The sequence below is a fragment of the Papaver somniferum genome, chromosome 11 (genome assembly GCF_003573695.1).
Source record: "Papaver somniferum cultivar HN1 chromosome 11, ASM357369v1, whole genome shotgun sequence".
Classification (NCBI taxonomy): Eukaryota; Viridiplantae; Streptophyta; class Magnoliopsida; order Ranunculales; family Papaveraceae; genus Papaver; species Papaver somniferum.
In genome coordinates, this window is record NC_039368.1 from 139,869,100 (window position 1) to 139,889,290 (window position 20,191).

Here is a 20,191-nt window from a genome sequence, read left to right on the forward strand (position 1 = left end):
AATCCTGTTAAACAATATGCTCATAAACCTTTTAGGATTTTAAGAACCTGGCTTAGTCATGAAACTTTTTCTGACATTGTAGCTAAGAATTGGAATTGTAATATTAATGGCTCTTTTGCTTTTAAAATTCATAAAAATCTTAAGAATCTTTCTTACACGCTGTTTAAATGGAATAAAAATGTTTTTGGAAATATCTTCCAAAATATAGATAATCTTAATAAGAAAATTGAAGATCTTCATTCCATTAATTAATCCTTTACCTTTGCTTGAAATGAAAGATACCCAGAACAATCTGGATATCTGGTATAACAGAGAGTATGATTATTGGAATCATCTCTCTAAGGATAAATTCATTAAGGATTTTGACAGAAACACTAAAGTTTTCCATCAAACAGCTAACAACAGGAGGAGAGTTAATCATATCCATACTCTTAGGGATGAATGTGGTATTTGGATAGAGTATATCACTCAAATTCATAACATGCTAATAAAACACTTTAAGAATATAAGTACTTCTTGTAATCCTAAAAATCTTGATCTTATAAGTAGCCTTATTGAAACCCGCATTCAGAATGAGGAAAATTTAATGCTTACTAAAATACCTGATGAATGTGAAGTTAGGAATACTCTTTTCAATATGAATGAGTGGGGTGCACCAGGACCAGATGGTTTTCCACCTGGTTTCTTTAAAGCTCACTGGGACATTGTAAAAACAAACATTATCAATATGGTTCAAGATTTTTTTAGGAAAAAATACATCCTTAAAGATCTGAATTACACTTATATAACTTTAATTTCCAAAGTTCATGATCCTTCCACTCCTAGTGATATTCGACCCATTAGTTTAAGCAATACTACTTATAAAATTATCTCTAAAATCTTAACTAATAGGCTGAAACCTTTGCTTCCTAAACTTATTTCTCAAAATTAGTCCGCCTTTATCCCTGGTCGTCAAATAACAGACAATGTTATTGTTGCGCATGAAATCTTGCATTCTATGAATACTTCCAAAAATAAAAATAGAAATATGGCTTTAAAAATCGATCTATCTAAGGCTTTCGACAGAATCGAATGGGATTTTCTAAATCAGACTCTTCTATCCTTTGGTTTCTGTCATGATTGGTGCCAACTTATAATGCAGTGCATTACTACAACTTCTTTTTCTGTTTTGTTAAATGGTGTGCCATGTGAAAAATTTCTAGTTTCTAGAGGTCTTAAGCAAGGAGATCCTTTATCTCCTTACCTGTTTATTATTTGCATGGAGGTTCTTTCTAAACTTCTTTTAAAAGCCGAAAAAGATAAGCTAATTTCTGGAATTAAAGTTACAAAAACTGCTCCCTCTGTGTCTCATCTTTTCTTTGCCGACGATTGTTTTCTTTTCTCTAAAGCTAACCTAAATGAAGCTAAAAACTTGGTTAATATCCTTAATGCCTTTGGTGAGATGACTGTGCAAATCATCAATTTTCAAAAATATGGCATTTATTTTACGCCTGAAATGCATAATAAACACTGTAAAATCATCTCTAAAATTCTTAAGGTTAGGATAATCTCTAAAAATGACAAGTATCTTGGGACTCATCTCTTCTTTGGTAGAAATAAGGTTAACAATTTTGAAGCCTTACTTAACAAGTATTGTGGTGCTCTCCAAGGTTGGATTAGAAAAATGTTTAACCATGCAGGTCGTACTTTTCTTATCAAAAATGTGTTTAGTGCTTATCTTAACCACCAAATGCAGTGTTTGTACTTCCCTAAAAAAAAACCTTGATAACTTACACAAAGTTCAGCGGGATTTCTGGTGGAAAAAAAAGAATAAAAATAAATGCTACTATCCTAAAGCTTGGCCTAGTATAACCAAAGACATTCGGCAAGGTGGGCTAGGAATTAGAATACCTCATAAACATAACCTAGCACTTATTACTAAATTAGCTTGGAGGATAATTCATAATCGGAGCAACTGTGGGCTAGAATCTTAAAACATGAATACTTTAGGAATCATAATCCTTTAAGAAAAAACAGAAAACATATAATTTCCTGGATTTGGTCCAGTATTAGAAAAGGACTTGAGGTCATTAAATCAAATTATACTTGGCAAGTTAATAATGGAATAGACATAAATATTTGGTCCGATATTTGGCTGCCTAATCAAACCACTCCTCTCAATCCTACTTTTATAGATGTTGACATACCTAAAACTGTTCATGATTTGATTTGTAATGATGACACATGGGATATGAACATTATCTCAAAATATGTTGGCAATATTGTTCATAATGCTATAAAGTCTGTAGCTATTAATCTTAATATGCATGATAGGATCAGATGGAATTCAACTAAGATTGGGGAACTCACTACAAAGTCTGCTTACAATTTCCTCACTGATATGAAGTTTGATAACAGAGAAGCTAATTTTGGAAGCAAATCTGGAAGTTAAATGTAATGCCTAAGGTTAATATGTTTTGCTGGAAACTTGTGTCTGGTGCCTTAGCATTAGGATATAAACTGTCTAAATATGTCAAAAATTCGAAACCTTTGTGTTTGTTGTGTGATACAAATGTGGCTGGGGATGAACGTCATCTTTTTATAAACTGTCCTTTTGCTAGAAAAATTTGGGATGCTTTTGATCTGTGTGATATCTATAATCTTCAAGGTCATTATGATATTATGATGTGGTTTAATTATTGGATGAATAACAAAGTTCTTAAAGATAACCATGATAAAATTTCTTATATTACTTGGTCTATATGGAAATATAGAAACAGTGTGAACTTTGACAATGTTATGCCATTGCCTCAAAAACTTGTCGACTCCATAAAAGTTTCTTATCAGAATAGAGTTTATTCCAAGGACAACAATTCTAGGCATAATGTTTTATCTGTCAGAAAGCCTGGCATTGATATTCATACTGATTACAGACACAACTTTGATTGGTTCATCCATTTTGATGCTTCTTTCTTTGAGGCTGATTTCACCATGGGTTATGCTGTCTCAATTTTGGATAAAACAGGAAGCAGAAAACAATGTTGTGCAGGCAGAAACTAAGCTGCTTGACCCTTAGATGCTGAAGCAAAAGCTGAACTTGAAGCTCTTCGATGGGTGAAGGATTTAAATCTCAACAACTGTTGTTTTATCAATGATTGTCAGACTTTAATGAAGATCATGAATGGAGAATCTAATCCGTAAGACCAGCTTTGGAGAGATCAAACAAGCATCAACAGATGCAAATTTTCTCTTAATATTTGTAATTCGACTGTGTTTTTGTATAAACCTAGGAAGTTTTTAGATTTCGAAGATAGACTTGCTAAGGAAGTGAGAACTAGAAATATAACTTATTTCTCTACTGAAAATATGAACCTTCATGATAGAACTAAATTCCTACAAAGGACTAATCTGAGATTAGATCCTATTATATGTAATGTTCACTCTCCGCTTTAAATAAAAGTCTCTTTATCAAAAAAATAAAATAATTGTGGACCAAAATTCAACCGGATTTGCCTTTGTGGTCTATATTAAGCATTACTCAAGGGTGATGAAACTAAGAATTCACCAATTTTCAATACCAGTGGTATCCACCATCATGTGACGACTCCCACGAGTTTGCCCGACGTAGAAGATAAAAATTCCCACCTCTCATCAATACACCTATGATGCCGCTGCCAATGGGTTGAATAGATAAAGGAGTTATTTTCCTAAATTTCACAAAACAACCAGTTAAAGTTTACAACTAAAAGCAATTGCAAAACAGAAATACGAAAAATGAGAGGTTAATAACTGAAAATTAAAGCAACTTGCTTGGACTGGTTCACATACTGGCCTTGGAACTTCAACATGCATGACACCAACAATTTCACCTCCTCCTCTATGGATTGCTCTTCTCACCCCTAGCAGAAGCTGCTTCAACATTACATCACTTAAAACATCTTCACCGAACAATAAGTAACTACTTCGACTTCCCCTTCCTCTACCACCTGTATTACTAGTTGTAATATTGTCAACACTAGCACTAGCACTTAGTTGTTGAGTTGGTGTTGTAGTTGCTATTGTATTAATGTCAAACTATTCACTGTGAATGCTATATACTAATATGAATAAACTAATGATTTTCTCGTTCAGAAGTGATAAGTAGTGCCAGTCATTGTACTTGCAAACAAACGAAAATATACATAAACCAGAACCTTTTGAACCAGGGTGCATCTCGTTCACCACTCCAGTTTGCAAGAAGGGGTAAAAAGATTGCAAACAAAGTTATAACTCCAAGATTTATAAGGAACCGTATCTTGCAAACTGCTGGTCAGTCGGAGTAATTGTTTTGTAATTCTTTGCTGAGTGAGTAAATGCTCAAGTTTTGAGAGAAAATACTATAACTTATCAATTAATCAGAACAATATCTTTCATTTGCCGTTGTTAAAGGAGGCAACAAAAATCATTGGATATATTGAGGACGAATAGCACAGTTCACTTAAACAAATATCCTTACCAAGAAAACTAAATCAATTACCATCACATGTTATGTTTAAGCACATTCACCTTTTTTTCCTGGCAAAACACCCAAGGAGGATTTATTAATCAAAGAAAGAGAAAACAGAAATGGAGGGGGGGAGAACCAAAACCTCATAGAGAAGAGAAAGATGAAAGAAAAGAATTACATGCAAATTAACGGAATCAATAGGTAGGAAGGATAGATCTAACACTACCCATTGCTACCCTAATAAAAACTGGTGGCTCAACCCACAACTGAGTTGAGTTTACCTGTTTCTCTTCTTAATTAGTAATACTCTTCATTAAATTTCCAGTGATTCTTCTCTTTTTCTCTTTCCTAAAGTAGAAGGCTTTAGCGAAACCAGGCTTTCAAAATAACTGAATGCTTCTCCATCGTTTAAACCAGTAATATTTAGTTGTCTAGCAGTTCTACACTGCGGGTCATATAAAAATACGCTATTCTTGACATCTGGAATTGGCTCGTTCTTAAACAGAATCTTACCATTCTTAAGCGACGCTAATAACTCCACCATACTGGAATGATACTCTCTTCTCGGAAATTTAATCGCATAAAGTTTAGTCCAAGATTCTGGAACTCCATATTCCTGCATTACCCATACTTCAAAAGTTTCATCCACATGATCAGAAAGTACACAAAGGCACCCTTCTAACACTCCTATACTCATAAAGTCATAACCATGAGTTATTGGCAATTCCAATACTTCAAATCCCTCTTGGCTGATATTCATTGAGACTAATGTGCCGGGTTCCCCGGGCCAATGAAGAGCTCCATTTAACAACACCCCAGAGTAGGTTACATAATGAGTTCCCAGCCTATATCGTTGGATGGTTTTAAAGCTTTTCCATGAGTTTGATTTTAAAGAATAGACTTCAACCAGAAAACACTTGTAACTATCCCTAACAGTTACCAACTTGTAATCCTCGCTCTTACAATCATAACCCAAACCATGGAAAGTACCGTAATAATAATAAGCATCTGATTTGGGTAATCTCTTGTATTCCCTTGTGGCTGGGTTCCACAGAAAAAATAATTCCAACTGATTATTCAAGCCATATACCAAGCCATTACATGAACCTAACAATTCATTACTACATTTTGAAGACATGGAGGAAAAATCCATTTCAACAACAACAGCATCATCATATATGTTCGAGGATGATAACGAATCATAACTTATGGAATTCACGCTATTCATCTCATCACATTCAAACATAAGGCGATACTTGTTTCGTTGGTTAGCAAGATTAAGATGAGACTTAATAAAACTAGGATTAGAAATTAGTTTATACCAAGACTTGCAAACATACTTACATGAAACCAAAGATTTCCCCGGTAACCTTAAAAGGATATCATGGTAGATCTCTTCAGGAGTACTTGACATTGTAGAGTAAAGGAGAAAAAAAAATTAGGGTTTTATTAGGGTTTTCTCGTACTAAGATAGAGCATGATCAAACCGTGCAAGTCAAGACATCGGTATATATATAGATAGCCAAGACAGCTAGGGCGAAATCGTTATAAGATAGCCAAGATAGCTAGGGAGAAATGGTTATAATACCCTGGACCGCCGTGTCTATTACCTTTCGTTGGATTTCGCACAATCGCACTTTGACTCACTCTACGATGTGCGTCTGATGGTGATCTAGACAGCCGGAAAGGACTGCTATTTGATTTGAGTCTAGGTTTGGGAGTCTGTTCTTCTGCTTCTACCAAGACTAATACAACAAAGTCGTTAATTTTAGAAGGAGAAAAACCCTAGCTAGTAATTAATATTTCTTGCTCTCGGTGAGAAATTCGAAGCTGGAGGAGGAGGATAAACAATGTCAAATCTTCCAGAAGAGATTAACCCTGACATCCTTTCAAGGTTACCATTGAAATCTTTGTTTGCATGCAAGTGTGTTTGCAAGTCTTGGTTTTCATTGGTTATCTATCATGATTCGATTAAAATTGATGAACCAGGGAGTAAATATTGTTGCGCTAGATACTACAACGCATATAGACGCGTAACATCGCCTTGAAAGACAACGTCTGTGAAGCAGTACTTCCCGTTTTATATTTCGGTCCACTACCCGAAAAAGAGTACAGAAACTTGGGTGCTGAGTGAGTTACCACAAAATCTTTCCAAGATGTCACACCTAGGTTTTTTTGATCACTTGTAGATGAGTTACGTTTTCATATACGTTTTCATGGTAATTAATAAGCTGTTTGTACTTTTTGGAGCCGATCACCTCGAGATTCATCTCAATTACAGAATTCGTGCAGAAAAATAACTAGCAGAGTTTTTGTCCCCAACTTTACAATCGATTAGATTAGCACTTTCACAACATGTAACAGATTGTGCTCATAGATATAACAGAATCACGTTTAGTGTAACTCATATATTTCGACATTTTTGCAGCGTTAATGTTAATTTTAGAGTAGTTGCAAAAAGAACTCATCCAGCAGGCCAGAAGGTGTTACACACTTTCTGCAACCATTGTGGTGACAACGTGGGCTGGGTGCGGGTAAGGATATACATCTCTCTCTACAGCACTCTCTATTATTAGTTAACTAATTTTCTTCCGTTTTAAGTTTCCTGATGATTATAAATATACCTAGGTTAATTAATTTTCTTCCGTTTTAAGTTTCCTGATGATTATAAACATACCTAGGTTAATTACCAAAAATCCAAGTGAATTAATCCGGGTGAATGTTTGCACTACCCAACCATCTGTTGATTAGTATCTTCCGAAGATCATTAAATTAAGCACATGAATACTCCTAGCTGTTTGGCAAACATTGTTAGAATATGGGCATCCAACTCAAAATCAATTGACTATGAGTGGAGAGGCCCTAAGGAATTATAAGCCGCAGAATCTTAGATTGCCCAACAATGAGGGACTAATAATTTCAACGCGCCCCCTCACGTGTAGCCTCGTTGGGTCTAACACGTGAACAATTAAATCGTGTGCCGTGGAGTAAAGGCGCGGTCAAATGACTCATCGCAAATAACCTGGCTCTAATACCATGTTAGAATACGGACATCCAACTCAAAACCAATTGGCTATTAGTGGAGAGACCCTAAAGAATTATAAGCCGCAAGGATCTTAGATTGCCCAACAATGAGGGACTAATAATCTCAACAAACATGTCTTTTAATTCCTGGAGAACTGCTTGGCCTTGTCACGTTGTTTGCAGAGGGCTCTCATAGTATGCCAGCATTCTGGAAAGCCTTTGTGAACTCCCCCTCTCTTGCATTCTTAGATGCCCCGGCTTTCGACTTGTTTGATCCAACTTTGCGCGCATATCTAAGATCTGGAATACAACTGAGTTTATCTACACAAATTGAGCCAATTCCATATTTACCTGTATTCAGTATTCACATTAGAAGCATCAAAGAAAATGGAGTCGCAATCCAATTTGACCATTTTGATGCTAAACGTGGTGTTCTTTATTCTTCTATTTTTTGTGTTTTTGATTTTTTCACTTGTGACAACGTTATAGTGGCTACGGTAAGTTTCAACGTTGGTAATTAGTGTCATAGGATCCGGAGACACTCTCAGTCCAAATTGGCTATTTCCACAACCCACTCATTCATACAAGTCTTGTTGTGCTTATTTACCTCTGGGTCTAGATGAGCGTAATTCGGCGTGCATATATCATATAACGGAGAAGTATCCCCATTCTTAGCTTTGGTGGAGCAAAACTATCCCTAGCATTATTAGTTGTTAACATATAGAATCTTCCAGATAAGGATTTGCTTTTACAGTCAAAAAGTTTTATCCAAAGGTGTTTAATAGAGCTTGGTTTATTATTGCGTAATAGAGCTTGTTTAATTGTGGAAGAAATTGACAGGTCTGCTATATGATTTTAGGCAGTGGTCCTTAGTGCAGTTTGTAAGTTGCTCTTTTACAAGTTGTGTCGTCTTTTGTTGACGCTCTTTGCTCTCTTGGAATTTTCTTTGTATTCTTAGTTTTTGTGGGCTTTTCGTTCTTAATTTTTGTATTTGCCCGTACACGATTTGTGTGCATTTTAATCTATATTTTTTGATCGATCAAAAAAAAAAAATTATATGCATATTCAGCATAAGTTCTGTTTTTCTTTTTTACATTAAGTTAAGATAAGTTTGTGCTGTTTTTGGTCAAGAAATTGAGAAACATCATGGGGTGCCCATGTACTTTTCATATTGGTTTTCCAATCACTTTTCTACTTTTCAGACCACCCAAGATAATGCACGTCCAACTTTATTTTACTGGTCCGACGCGCAAATGGACAGGTTTTTCCTTTACTCTCTCATTGACTCCGAATTTTATTTAGTCACTTTTGGTGCTTGCTGCTGATACATGAAAAAATATCCCCCTTAACGGATTAAGGGTGCCCTTAAGAGTGGTAACAAACTTGGATCAAGGCGTGGAGACTCGGGGACTAAGCCCAAGTCTAGCTGGAAAAGACCCAAACGGATTGAAGGATTAAGAAGGATTTAACAAAGAAGAAAGGGGTTAGCTTAAGGAGTGGCGTTAAAAGTAATTAAGAAGGATTAGGGCACATGGCGTAATGTCATAAAATGAGGGGTTTTTGGGAAAGCCTATAAAAGAAAGGACAAGGTACAATGGAAGGGGGACTCTCTCTCTTACCACAATTGGTACAATAAAGTCATGTGAGGCAACTAGGACGGGTAGGACCTAAACTGAAATTTGGGTATTAACATTTGGCGACCACACCCGGAGGCTCGTGCCTAGCTCACAAATGACGAACGTGGGAAACGTCGATCCAAGCGCTATAGCAGAGCAAATGGTCAACCGACCCATTAACCTTGATCAAGTAACTTTAGAGGACGACGACAGCGAGGAGGAAACATCGATCCTAAGCGTTGTCAAGCAACCGGTGAAGCGCGCAGCTCAATCAAAGGAGTCAACATCACCTGAATTCCAGAACATGCAAGCAGAACTGAAGCAGCGCGCCAGGAGGAGACAAGAATTGGAAAATTGGATAGCCCAGACGGTTAAAGCAGGACAAAGCGCCCCAGAAGAGGCGAGAAGAGAGGAACACCAGGCCAACAGAACATAGGATTGCCGAGTATTTGGAGCAGAACTACCACATGGTAAAGCAAGATGACCTGTGTCGCGTGAGTAGCCCATACCCTGCACACATACAGGCTTACTCGTATCTAGAAAACTATATTTCCCCAAAATTCAAAACATATGAAGGGCAAGGAAATGCGCGGGAACATCTCAGCCGATTCTTGTCAGCTATGAACGATAGGGCCAATGATGAAAAATTGTGTTTAAAATAATTCCCAAAGTCACTTACAGGCACGACATTCTCTTGGTATGATAACCTGAAGGAAGAAAGCGTTGACTCCTGGAAGACCATGTCTACACTCTTCCTCGGAAAATTTTATTCGGCTAAAAGGAAAATCACTGCAATAGATATAAGTAAGAGCGGGCAGCAAATCGGAGAAGACATAGGAAAATAGATCTCGCGATTTAAACGCTTAGCCATGGATTTCCATGAAGACATCAATGAGGGGACGCTTGTAGAAATTTGCGCACGAGGGATGAAGCCGGCTATCAAGGGAAATTTGATCAACTTCAAGTTCCATACCTTTGTAGAACTAGAAAAAGCAGCTGATAGGATTGCCGACTGCATAGAAGATGTTCCCGTAGAATCCAACTGGCGTACTACGATAAGTGCCGTGTCAAGAACTTCATCCTACGGGAAATCTAGTGCTAAGGAGGAAAGTTGGAATCGGCCACAAGGATATGGCAGAAATCAAGGAAGAGGAGGAAGAGGAAGGAGAGATGATGAGCTACCTCCCCTCCCATGCAGTAAAGACCAAATAATCAATCTCTTAAACCAATGGATCACTGAGGATGAAATTCAGTTACCCCCAGCCACGGTAGACATCAACAAAATGGACAAGGGTTCAACTAACTACTGCCATTATCACCGAAGATTGGGACACCCAACCGAGGAGTGCTTCGTCATCCGAAGTATATTTGAGCGAAAACGGGCAGCAGGAGAGCTCGATAGGCCAAGACAAACAATCGCGCACGACCCATTCTCACACCATTAGCCTAGAAGAGAAAATCCGACAACGAGCGTACAAGCTGTAGTCAGTTTTATTCTGGAAAGAGGAAGCAGATTAATAATAGATGTTTCTGAATCAGTGAGTAAACACTTCAAAAGGTCTCAGCTTAGCCAAGGGTGCCTGATCGACTGAAAAACTTTACGAAAGGTCTCAGGTCAGCCAAAGGCGCTTGATTGACTGACAAAAGGTCTCAGGTTAGCCAAAGGAGCCTGATCGACTGACAAACTTTAAGAAAGGTATCAGGTTAGCCAAAGGGGCCTGATCGACTGACAAACTTTACGAAAGGTCTCAGGTTAGCCAAAGGCGCCTGATCGACTGACAAACTTTACGAAAGGTCTCAGGTCAGCCAAAGGCGCCTGATCGACTTACAAACTTTATGAAAGGTCTCGGGTCAGCCAAAGGCGCCTGATTGACTGACAAAAGGTCCCAAGTTAGCCAAATGCGCTTGATCAAACGACAAACTTTACGAAAGGTCTCAGGTCAGCCAAAGGCGCCTGATCGACTGACAAAAGCTCTCAGGTTAGCCAAAGGCGTCTGATCGACTGACAAACTTTACAAAGGTCTCGGGTAAGCCAAAGGCGCCTGATCGACCGACAAAAGGCCCCAGAATTGCAGAGACTCCTAAGTGATTGGAAAATAAGGAACGAACACGAGTTATGGGGGGTATAGGCGCGTTCAACCAACGCCCGCCCCACCCGCCAACCCTTTGAAAACAAGAAAAAAAAGGGAATAGGCGCGTTTAACAAACGCCCGCCCCACCCACCAACCCTTTGAAGTAAGAAGAAAGGGGGAATATGCGCGTTTAGCAAACGCCCGCCTCACCCACCAACCCTTGGAAATAAGAATAAAAGAAGGGGAGTAGGCGCGTTCAACCAACGTCGCCCTACCCGCCGACCCTTTGAAATAAGGAGGAGGGAGTAGGCGCGTTCAACCAACTCTCACCACACCAATCATTTGTTTCCTTACAATTCTACTTGCTCACTCACATGAATGGCTCCAAATTCACAAGTTCACAAAATACCAAAGCAGTGTAGAAATTAAACATAAAAACCAGAATATCCCACAAATAAAAACAAACCAGTAAAGTTAATACATACATAAACATCCCATGACAAACATCAACTAAAAAAAAGGGGGAGAAGGGAGGATAAGAGAGCGAAGAAATGCAACAAATTAAAGCCTTTCCAACGCCAGCCGTTTTGCCTCAAGCTCAGCGCGAGATTTTGCTTAGGCAGTCTCAGCCCGTAACACCTCGTCATTAGCAGGACCAACATCAGCAAACAGTAAGTCCAATAGGTCCTCTTGCTGGCAGTTGTCTCAGCACATTTCTGCAGCTGCTGCTCCAATAGAGAAATTTGGCTGACAAGACGACCACGAGGTTCATCAAGGTTTTTCACCTTCATCAACATCTCCTTAAGCTACGCCGTGGGGAATTGAACATTGAGCGCATACTGCACAAACGACTCCCAACCACACAATTTAGTCTCATCAACGGGACCACCCCCCACGCGCGTGAGCTGTTCCGCGATATCCAGAAGACTCTAAGTCATATAACACATAACAGGGACGCTTAACAAGCCAGGCTTCGCCATATGATCGCCCCCGCGCTCAACAATGTCCCTATGATTGTCAGCAAAGACGGTTGGGACCCAGAAGCCGTGAACAAGGGTGTGAGTGGCAGGATCCACCTTAGCCTCTGCAGCGCTCACTACCAAAGGAAAGCGAAATTGAGCATCCCCAGAACTCTCCGCCACTATGGAAGCACCTGATGCGCCAGCACCAGGAGGGTCCACTCGTTTTTCCAAGGGAATTGTTGAATTCCCATCCCCATCCAGTTTGGTGCGCTTGACAGATCCCTCGCCACCAAGAAAAGCGCGCTTGACCCCGTCCATATCGGTCTTCAAGGTCTCTTTCCGCTTCTTACCCATATCCTGGCGTCAGTATCAAGGTATTAACAAAAAGGAATGGGGGAGAAAGGGAAAAAGAGAAGCCAAAGAAAGGGGAAAGAAATAACCTCAAGAACCTTGGGCCGAGACTTAGAAGAGTTAGAAGAGGACTCAGAATCGCTAGCAAAACCTGACAAATAAGAAATGAGCACCATTGCAAAACCAACTTCTTTTTATAAAAAAAAAAGAGAGAGAGAAAGAGAGGGAAGGAACAAGGAAATAAGAACAACAGGAACAAAGACACGTATTAAATAAAGAAGTTACCTGTAGATCATCAACTTCCAAAGCCACGTGGGATGTGGACCCACCAAAAACTGACTGACCAGACCCAGAAGGACTCATCGATTGCAGAACGATACTAGGGGATACTGGAGGTTCACTCATGCCCCGATAAGTTTCAGCCATGAGAGGATGAATGGATGACACGTGAAGACGCGACGACACCCAAGCGCTCCCCGAAGGAAGGTTGATGCCTAAATCCCTTAACTGATCCACAAATGTGGTCGAGCTACTACTTGTGGCTTTGGGAGGCTGTGATGCGCTCCGTTGACGACCTTTATGAGTCTGCAAGGGTACAACATTAGCCGAAGAACAAGGAGGTGGGATAGATGACTGGTTCGCTTCCCGCCGAGCCTTTTTCTTCAAACTACTCTCTGTCCAATCACAGTCAGGCATATGCAAATATTCCTCCATCACATAAGAAGGAGCCTTCCATCCAAGACGATCATAAGGGAGAACTCCCTGAGAAAGCTATTCTAGCCACCCACCCCAGTCAAAAAAATAATAAAAATAATAATAAAAAAATAAATAATACTTGAGGTGCTAAAGGACTAGCTGAGGCTCTCACGTTCAGGCGTGGGGGCTTGCGATCGGAAAGCGATTCTTTCATGGATTTACAGGCTCATGATCTCCTGGAGGGGCCCAAGAGGTTACCACAAGGTCTGAACGACCTTGGTTAGCAGGAACAAGACGATGCTTTGCAGCCACATCATCATTGAGCTTAATCCTCCCGGACGCATGAAGCTCTCGAAGCTCCTGAACGGTTAATTCACTAGGAGGAGATGATTCACGTAAAAGTAAGTTCAGTACACGCTTCCTTAAAACATCATGATACTCGTGGGCCCTCTCCGTGACTGCCGATGGGCGCGCGGGCATGGGCTACCTAAATGAAAAATTAATCCCACGGTCTGACAAGCGAATCGCTTCTTTAAAGACATAGAGGTTGAAGATGGCGGTGATGACACTCGCGCTGGAGTTATTCGGAGGAGGGAACCTGTGAGGCACCCCTGGGTCAAACCCCACCTGCCTAGCCGCACGATCAGGGTTGTATGACACAGCGATGAACTTACGCGCATGAAAACCCGGGAGATAACCAGGTATCACAACCATGACTGAGTCGAAATCTGCCTCCGACAAAAGCGTTGAAGAATTCAATTCTATTTCAATGGGGGCGAGGAAATCATAATGCGCCGGACCAGCGCGGTCGTCTTGATAGGGGCATGGTTCAAAATCCTTAGTCATGTACATATGCCTGCCCAAGTCGTCCTTCGAGACTTTACCTTTTAAATGCCAAAGGGCCATCCGCGGGTAACTATAGGAGACAGGAAGCCTCTCTACCAAGCCATCAGCCTGCTCGATATCCTTTTCACGAAAAACGACGAGCTCGTTTGGTTCCGACGCGCATGGAGGAACATGCTCCCAATACCACGCCTACCCAAAAGAAGCGGGAATGTAGGTCTCGATCTTATGAGACGAACCTACCGTCTGAAGGTCACGGCAGAACAAATCAAGGTGGTGGTATAGGCCTCCTAAAAACATTGGCACAAGCGGAAAGGAAACCCCACGGGATAGCAACACCGCCATTGGCACAAGATCGCCCTTAATAGTATCTTGGGTACCTTACTCGAACACGTCGTGACATAACCAAAACAGGATGAAAGCAGCATGCTCCGCTCGGGGATTCGTCTCTTGGCGCTTGTTGGGAAATGCCTTCTTATCGATTACTTGAGGAGCCCAATACTTCAGCCAAAGAGAAAAAGACGCGCGACGATTAACCTTAACTTCCCATTCAGGGTCTGTCTCTGGCGGCTCTGACGAACCGTGAATCGCTTCAAAAGAACGAATGGAGATGGAAAATAATCGATCACCGGATGGGATCTTAGGCGGGGATTTCTTTTTCTTCTCTACCATCGGGGCCCTCTCTTGGCAGACAACCGAATAGCTTCCTCACCTTGGGCTTCTGCATCTTCTGCTCATGTCTTGGGGACTTGGAATTTCCGAACTAATTCACGACGAGAATCATCCTTGCACTTCGACAAATAAGCGCATAACTCCTTGTCCTCATTATTTAACGCTGCAAAAACGACTGCCTCTTCATATGAATGACTGCCATGGATGGGTAACCCGTTAAGGGAGACTACGTCTTCCAGCACGATGGTAGCTTCCCCCCATGCCGTGAAAAAAGTATGCACGGGAGCCCAACGACAAAAGAGTCGTGATATATCACGAAGACACCTATGGAACTCTCTCTTAAGGGATGAGCGTATAGCTTCCTCAATACTCACCATCCGAAGCGCCGCAATATGCTCAGGGTTAGAGCGAATGCGGGCTTCCCAATGCGGCCATACTAGGTGAGTCTTCACCTTGGATCTGATATCGATAGAGGGAAGGTTATAATCGCCACGATGGATAGCCATGCGTGGGATAGCTTTGAATATGAAGGTGTTCATTCTTTCTGATTCGGGCCGCATAAGCCACCCAGGAGCGGCGGGATAAGGTAATACAAGAGGAATTATGAGGCGAGAGGTCAGTATATCCTCCAAAGGAAAGGCGCGCTTGCCTCTGCGATATTCCCGCGCCCTCAATGTGCGCTTTAAGAGAGGACCGCTCGTAAACTCGGCGAGTGTATATAGCCTACCATCGGTTGGAGGAGGAAGGATGAGCTCCGTCTGGTTGGGTACCTCCGCTTCTTTAGGGTCTACATTGTCTGGCTGCTCAGAATCGCTGCTTTCGTCAGAAGACGAGCTACTAGAAGAACTACTAGACATGGCGAGTGTGTGGGCGTGTAAAAAAGGGGAGTTGAAAGTGAAAGCTTAGAAAAGAAAAATTAACAGAGCTCTATATATAGGGGTAATTTCAGGAGTTAGACGTGGCAGTTATGAGTAAGTGAAAAGTAGTAACCGTCAGGAAGTGGGAAAGGAAGTTTTGCACGATGAGGAGTTGGAACGCCACCCACGATCGGAAATTTGAAAGAGGGACACGAACCGCTCCGAAAAAGGGAAAAGCACTGGAAAGAATCTTTTGACTATTGAGTTATTTGATAAATAATCCAATAATCAGGGGACTAATGTTGATACATGAAAAAAATATCCCCTTAATAGGTTAAGGATGCCCTTAAGAGTGGTAACAAACTTGGGTCAAGGCGTGGAGACTTGGGAACTAAGCCCAAGTCTTGGTGGAAAAGGCCCAAAATGATTGAAGGATTAAGAAGGAATTAACAAAGAAGAAAGGGGTTAGCTTAAGGAGTGGCGTTAAAAGTAATTAAGAAGTAGCATATAAAAGAAATGACAAGGTACAATAAAAGGGGACTCTCTCTCTTATCACAATTGGTACAATGAAGTCATGTGAGGCAACTAGAACGGATAGGACCTAAACTGAAATTTGGGTATTAAGTATTAACACTTGCTACGCGGAAATTATATTAATTTTTTTTTTGGAGGACAAAGCTCGTTCTATTAGAGGAAAAAGAAATGAATCTAAGAAGCTGGGAAAGCCGAAAACAAGAGATATATATGGGGACTTCTGCTTGATGTATCCTGAAAAGTTCTGGGAACACCACCTTACTCGAAAAAGTTGACCAGTTGAAAAAGAATGGTTTGCTTTATTTGAAACCTAAACCAAACCTGTCAACATGTAAATTAGAAATTGATCAAAAAAAAAAAAGACATGCAAATTAGAAAAGATAGATTCTTATAATGTCCATCTATTATATATAAATTAGAGTTCCAGCACGGTGCAAAACAACTCAAAATAGTTGATAATATTTTCATGAATGCTTCTTCACTGAATTCTATCCACATGACGGTGAAAAAAATAGATTGGAATACACATTTTTAATCAATTGGGTACCTCAATCAATAAAAATAAATTAAATGAAAATTTGTAACTTCTGAATGAGATGATAAATTCAGGGAATCGACTTGATGAGATTACATATATTGTATGTTGGTTATTTCTACCCAACTAACTTTGGATTCGGATTGTCAGAGAACCATTTCCTCTATCCGGTGGGCGGCCTCTTTTGAAAACCCATTTGAACACTTTATATTAGAGTACAGTTTGATAAGTTGAAACAATCTTTTTAGGGTTTCTCGTTCTGCCAGCACTTACGAGCGATGTCAAACCATTCCTGAGGAGATCTACCTTGAGATCCTTTTAAGGGTACCGGTAAAATTTACATCTGTCTGTAAGTGTGTTTGCAAGACTTGGTTTGAACTAATTTCTGATCATGATTCTGTTAAAATACATCTAGGCCTTAATACCCAAACAAACAAATATAGGTTAATGTTTGGAATTGATAACTTGAATGTTTTTAGGTTCATAAGTTATGATTTATTAGATTTGTGCCCGTGCTGCGCACCGAGCATTTTTTTCTTTTAACTTAGTAAGTCGTGGGGCTTCGCCCCGCCTCGTGGCGATGCGTTTTCAATTTGGTAAGTCGCGGGGCTTCGCCCCGCCCCGTGGTGATGTATTTTCGATTTGATGAGTCGCGAGGCTTCGTCCCGCCCCGTGGCGATGCATTTTCGATTTGGTGAGTCGCGGGGCTTCGTCCCGTCCCGTGGCAATGTATTTTCGATTTGCTGAGTCGCGGGGCTTCGTCCCGTCCCGTGGCAATGTATTTTCGATTTGGTGAGTCGCGGGGCTTCGTCCCGTCCCATGGCGATGTATTTTCGATTTGGTGAATCGCGAGGCTTCGGCCCGCTCTGTGGCTATGTATTTTCGATTTGGTGCGGCTGGGCGAATACATTTAATAAATGGAAAAAGATAGAGAATATGTGCGGATTTTATTAAATTTCCCCTTTTTATTTTCACATATATTTATTTTTTCTTTTTATTTTTGCATAAAATATGTGGGTTTTTTTCTTCTCGACGTGGGAGCGAGGGTTTTCTCACCGTCCAACGTGGGAGCTAATTTTGTCTAGGCACCTGGCATTTTTTTTCATTTAACTTGGTGTGTCGCGGGGCATCCCCGTCCCGTGACAATGCCTTTTCAGTGTGCGCTGGGCTTTGTCTCGTTATGTGGCTATGTATTTTTGAGAAAAGATAGGAATATGTGAATATGTTGAGAAAATTAAGTCCCCCCAAAACATAGAATTAACGATATTAGTAAGACACATGCAGTTCAACGTGGTTGTGAATTCTAGCTGGTTGAAGGCGTAACCCAGTGTTTCAAAAAACAATAATTCCACACATTAGTTTTCTTGCTGTACTTTATGGAGTTGACCTTCGGTTCAGTTTGGTGGCTTACACCGGGGTTCCTCTAAACCTCGAAACTTTAATTGTGACGTTCTGCCCATCGATATAGACAGCTCTTAAAGCAAGATATCCTTGCTTACGTATAGACGCTGGATCTGTGATGACCGGATGGTGTTTACCTTAATTCTCTAGGAGCGACCTCTCTTCTGGATTAAATATTTTTTTCCCCCTTGTATGTATTAATCCGGAAAAAAGAGTTCGATTAGGGTAAGAATTCGACTTCCAAATCGAATTGAACTTCCATAAAATTCCAAACATGTTAAGAAAGTTATAAACCAATTATATGTTGCCAAATGTCCTCACCAAATCGGTCGTTTCACAGAATTCAAAAAAAATGTATTTGGACCAATAAAAACCAAGAATTTCCTCACCGTTTAACGTGGGAGCTTTTTATTATCATCCTCTAGTGAATCCGATGATCTTGTTGCCGTTGAATTGGATTTCCGCTACAAATCTTCAGAACGGACTGTGCTGTTGGGTTCATGCAATGGCCTGGTATACGGCTGGAATTATTGTTTGCACTTCTATTTTATATGGAACCCAGCTACAACGGAATATAAGAGATTATGGAAATCAGATAAATATATTTGGCGAGGTATATTCCATGGTTTTGGTTATGATTACAGAACCAACAATTATATGGTCGTAAGTATTCACGAATACCCGATGAGTATAGAAATCTATTCTCTAACATCAAATACTTGGAGAAACTATCAATCCCAATATGAGTTTTGTCGTTCTTAAGCATCGGGGGTGTTATTTAGTGGAGCTCTTCATTGGTTTGGGTGGGTGATAGGTGATACATTCTCCGTGATGATAGTCTCAATGGATATCAGTGGAGAGGGACTCAAAGAACATCAACTACCAGCGACACTACCAACCACTTACATGAAACATATGAATATGGGGGTGTTGGAAGGGTGTCTTTTTGTACTTGTTCCCCTTGGAATGATGACTTTTGAAGCATGGGTAATGCAGGAGTACGGAGTTTTGGAATCTTGGTCTAGACTCCATACAATTACGTTGGAGAGCACAATGTGCAGTCCCTCTTTTGATGTGAAGCTTATGGGGTCTTTTAAAAAGGGCGAGATTCTGTTCAGCTATGCATGCAGCAACTTAGTTGTATATGACACTAAGTATGGAACTGCTAGAAAAAGAAACATTCATGATTCAAATATGAGAACATCAGTGAATTATTTTGAAAGCTTGGTTCCACTAAATTCTATTACTGCCGTGGGGAGAAGGAAAAAAAGAGAAACCACTAGAAGCTTAAAGAAGACCCCGACTAAGAAGACGAAAATGTAGACATTCTTTTTATTCCTCTTTCACATGCTTTTTGTTCCTTGATTATATACATCTTGAGTTTGTCCTTTTTGTCAGTAACTTTGAACTTGAATCATCCAATAATTTATTTTTACTTTGTGTGGTAACAATTCAACCTTTGGAAGTAAATCCAATCTAAGAGTCGTGATATATATTTGTAGATGCAATACTAATCTGTCCCTGTTTGTAGATACGATACTAATTTGTCTATTCATGTTTACAGTCATTATGCACGGCCTATATATACAGGAAAACAAGTCCAAATAATATATCCACATCAGGAGATGAATTGCAACTATACCGCCTGGTCATCTTCAATGTTGGGTTTGTAACGGTGCTCTCTAAGGCGAACAAACATAGGACTAATCAAGAAGGTTAAGGAAGCATATTACATTGGTGATGTCAGGAGGTTATTTATAAAACTTACCTAGGGCGTCCAAAATCAAGCCCGCTGCCATGAGTTGTACATACTCTTCTTGAGTGCATAATCCATAATCGCTGCAACATTCCGCAAGTTGGAAGTTACAGTTCCATCAAAAAAAATTAGTAAATGACATTAATGAGAAAAACGCGAAAAAAGCATTTGAGCAAGTTGAGTAAACGATGAAATCCGCCAGATTTCGAACTAGCGTCCACCATATAACTGTACCCGGAAATACTTAGTGTTTGAACTTATATGACAAACTCTTCCAAGAGCGAGCTTTCAAAAATTCATAAATTGGATAGAAAATGGACGCTCGGTAGGAATCTTAACGAGGAGTGCAGCGACTAATGTGCCTAGATCGCCAATTCATCTGATTCACTTGGCTTGAGTTTCACAAT

General features: G+C 40.2%; 1 protein-coding gene across 1 annotated transcript; it reads right to left on the reverse strand.

Moving 5' to 3' along the window:
* Positions 1–4,778: 4,778 nt before the first annotated feature.
* Positions 4,779–5,879, reverse strand: LOC113325354 (F-box protein CPR1-like). The gene has a single exon (XM_026573550.1). It carries the CDS (start codon positions 5,877–5,879, stop codon positions 4,779–4,781), a length of 1,101 nt encoding a protein of 366 aa, XP_026429335.1.
* Positions 5,880–20,191: the final 14,312 nt, after the last annotated feature.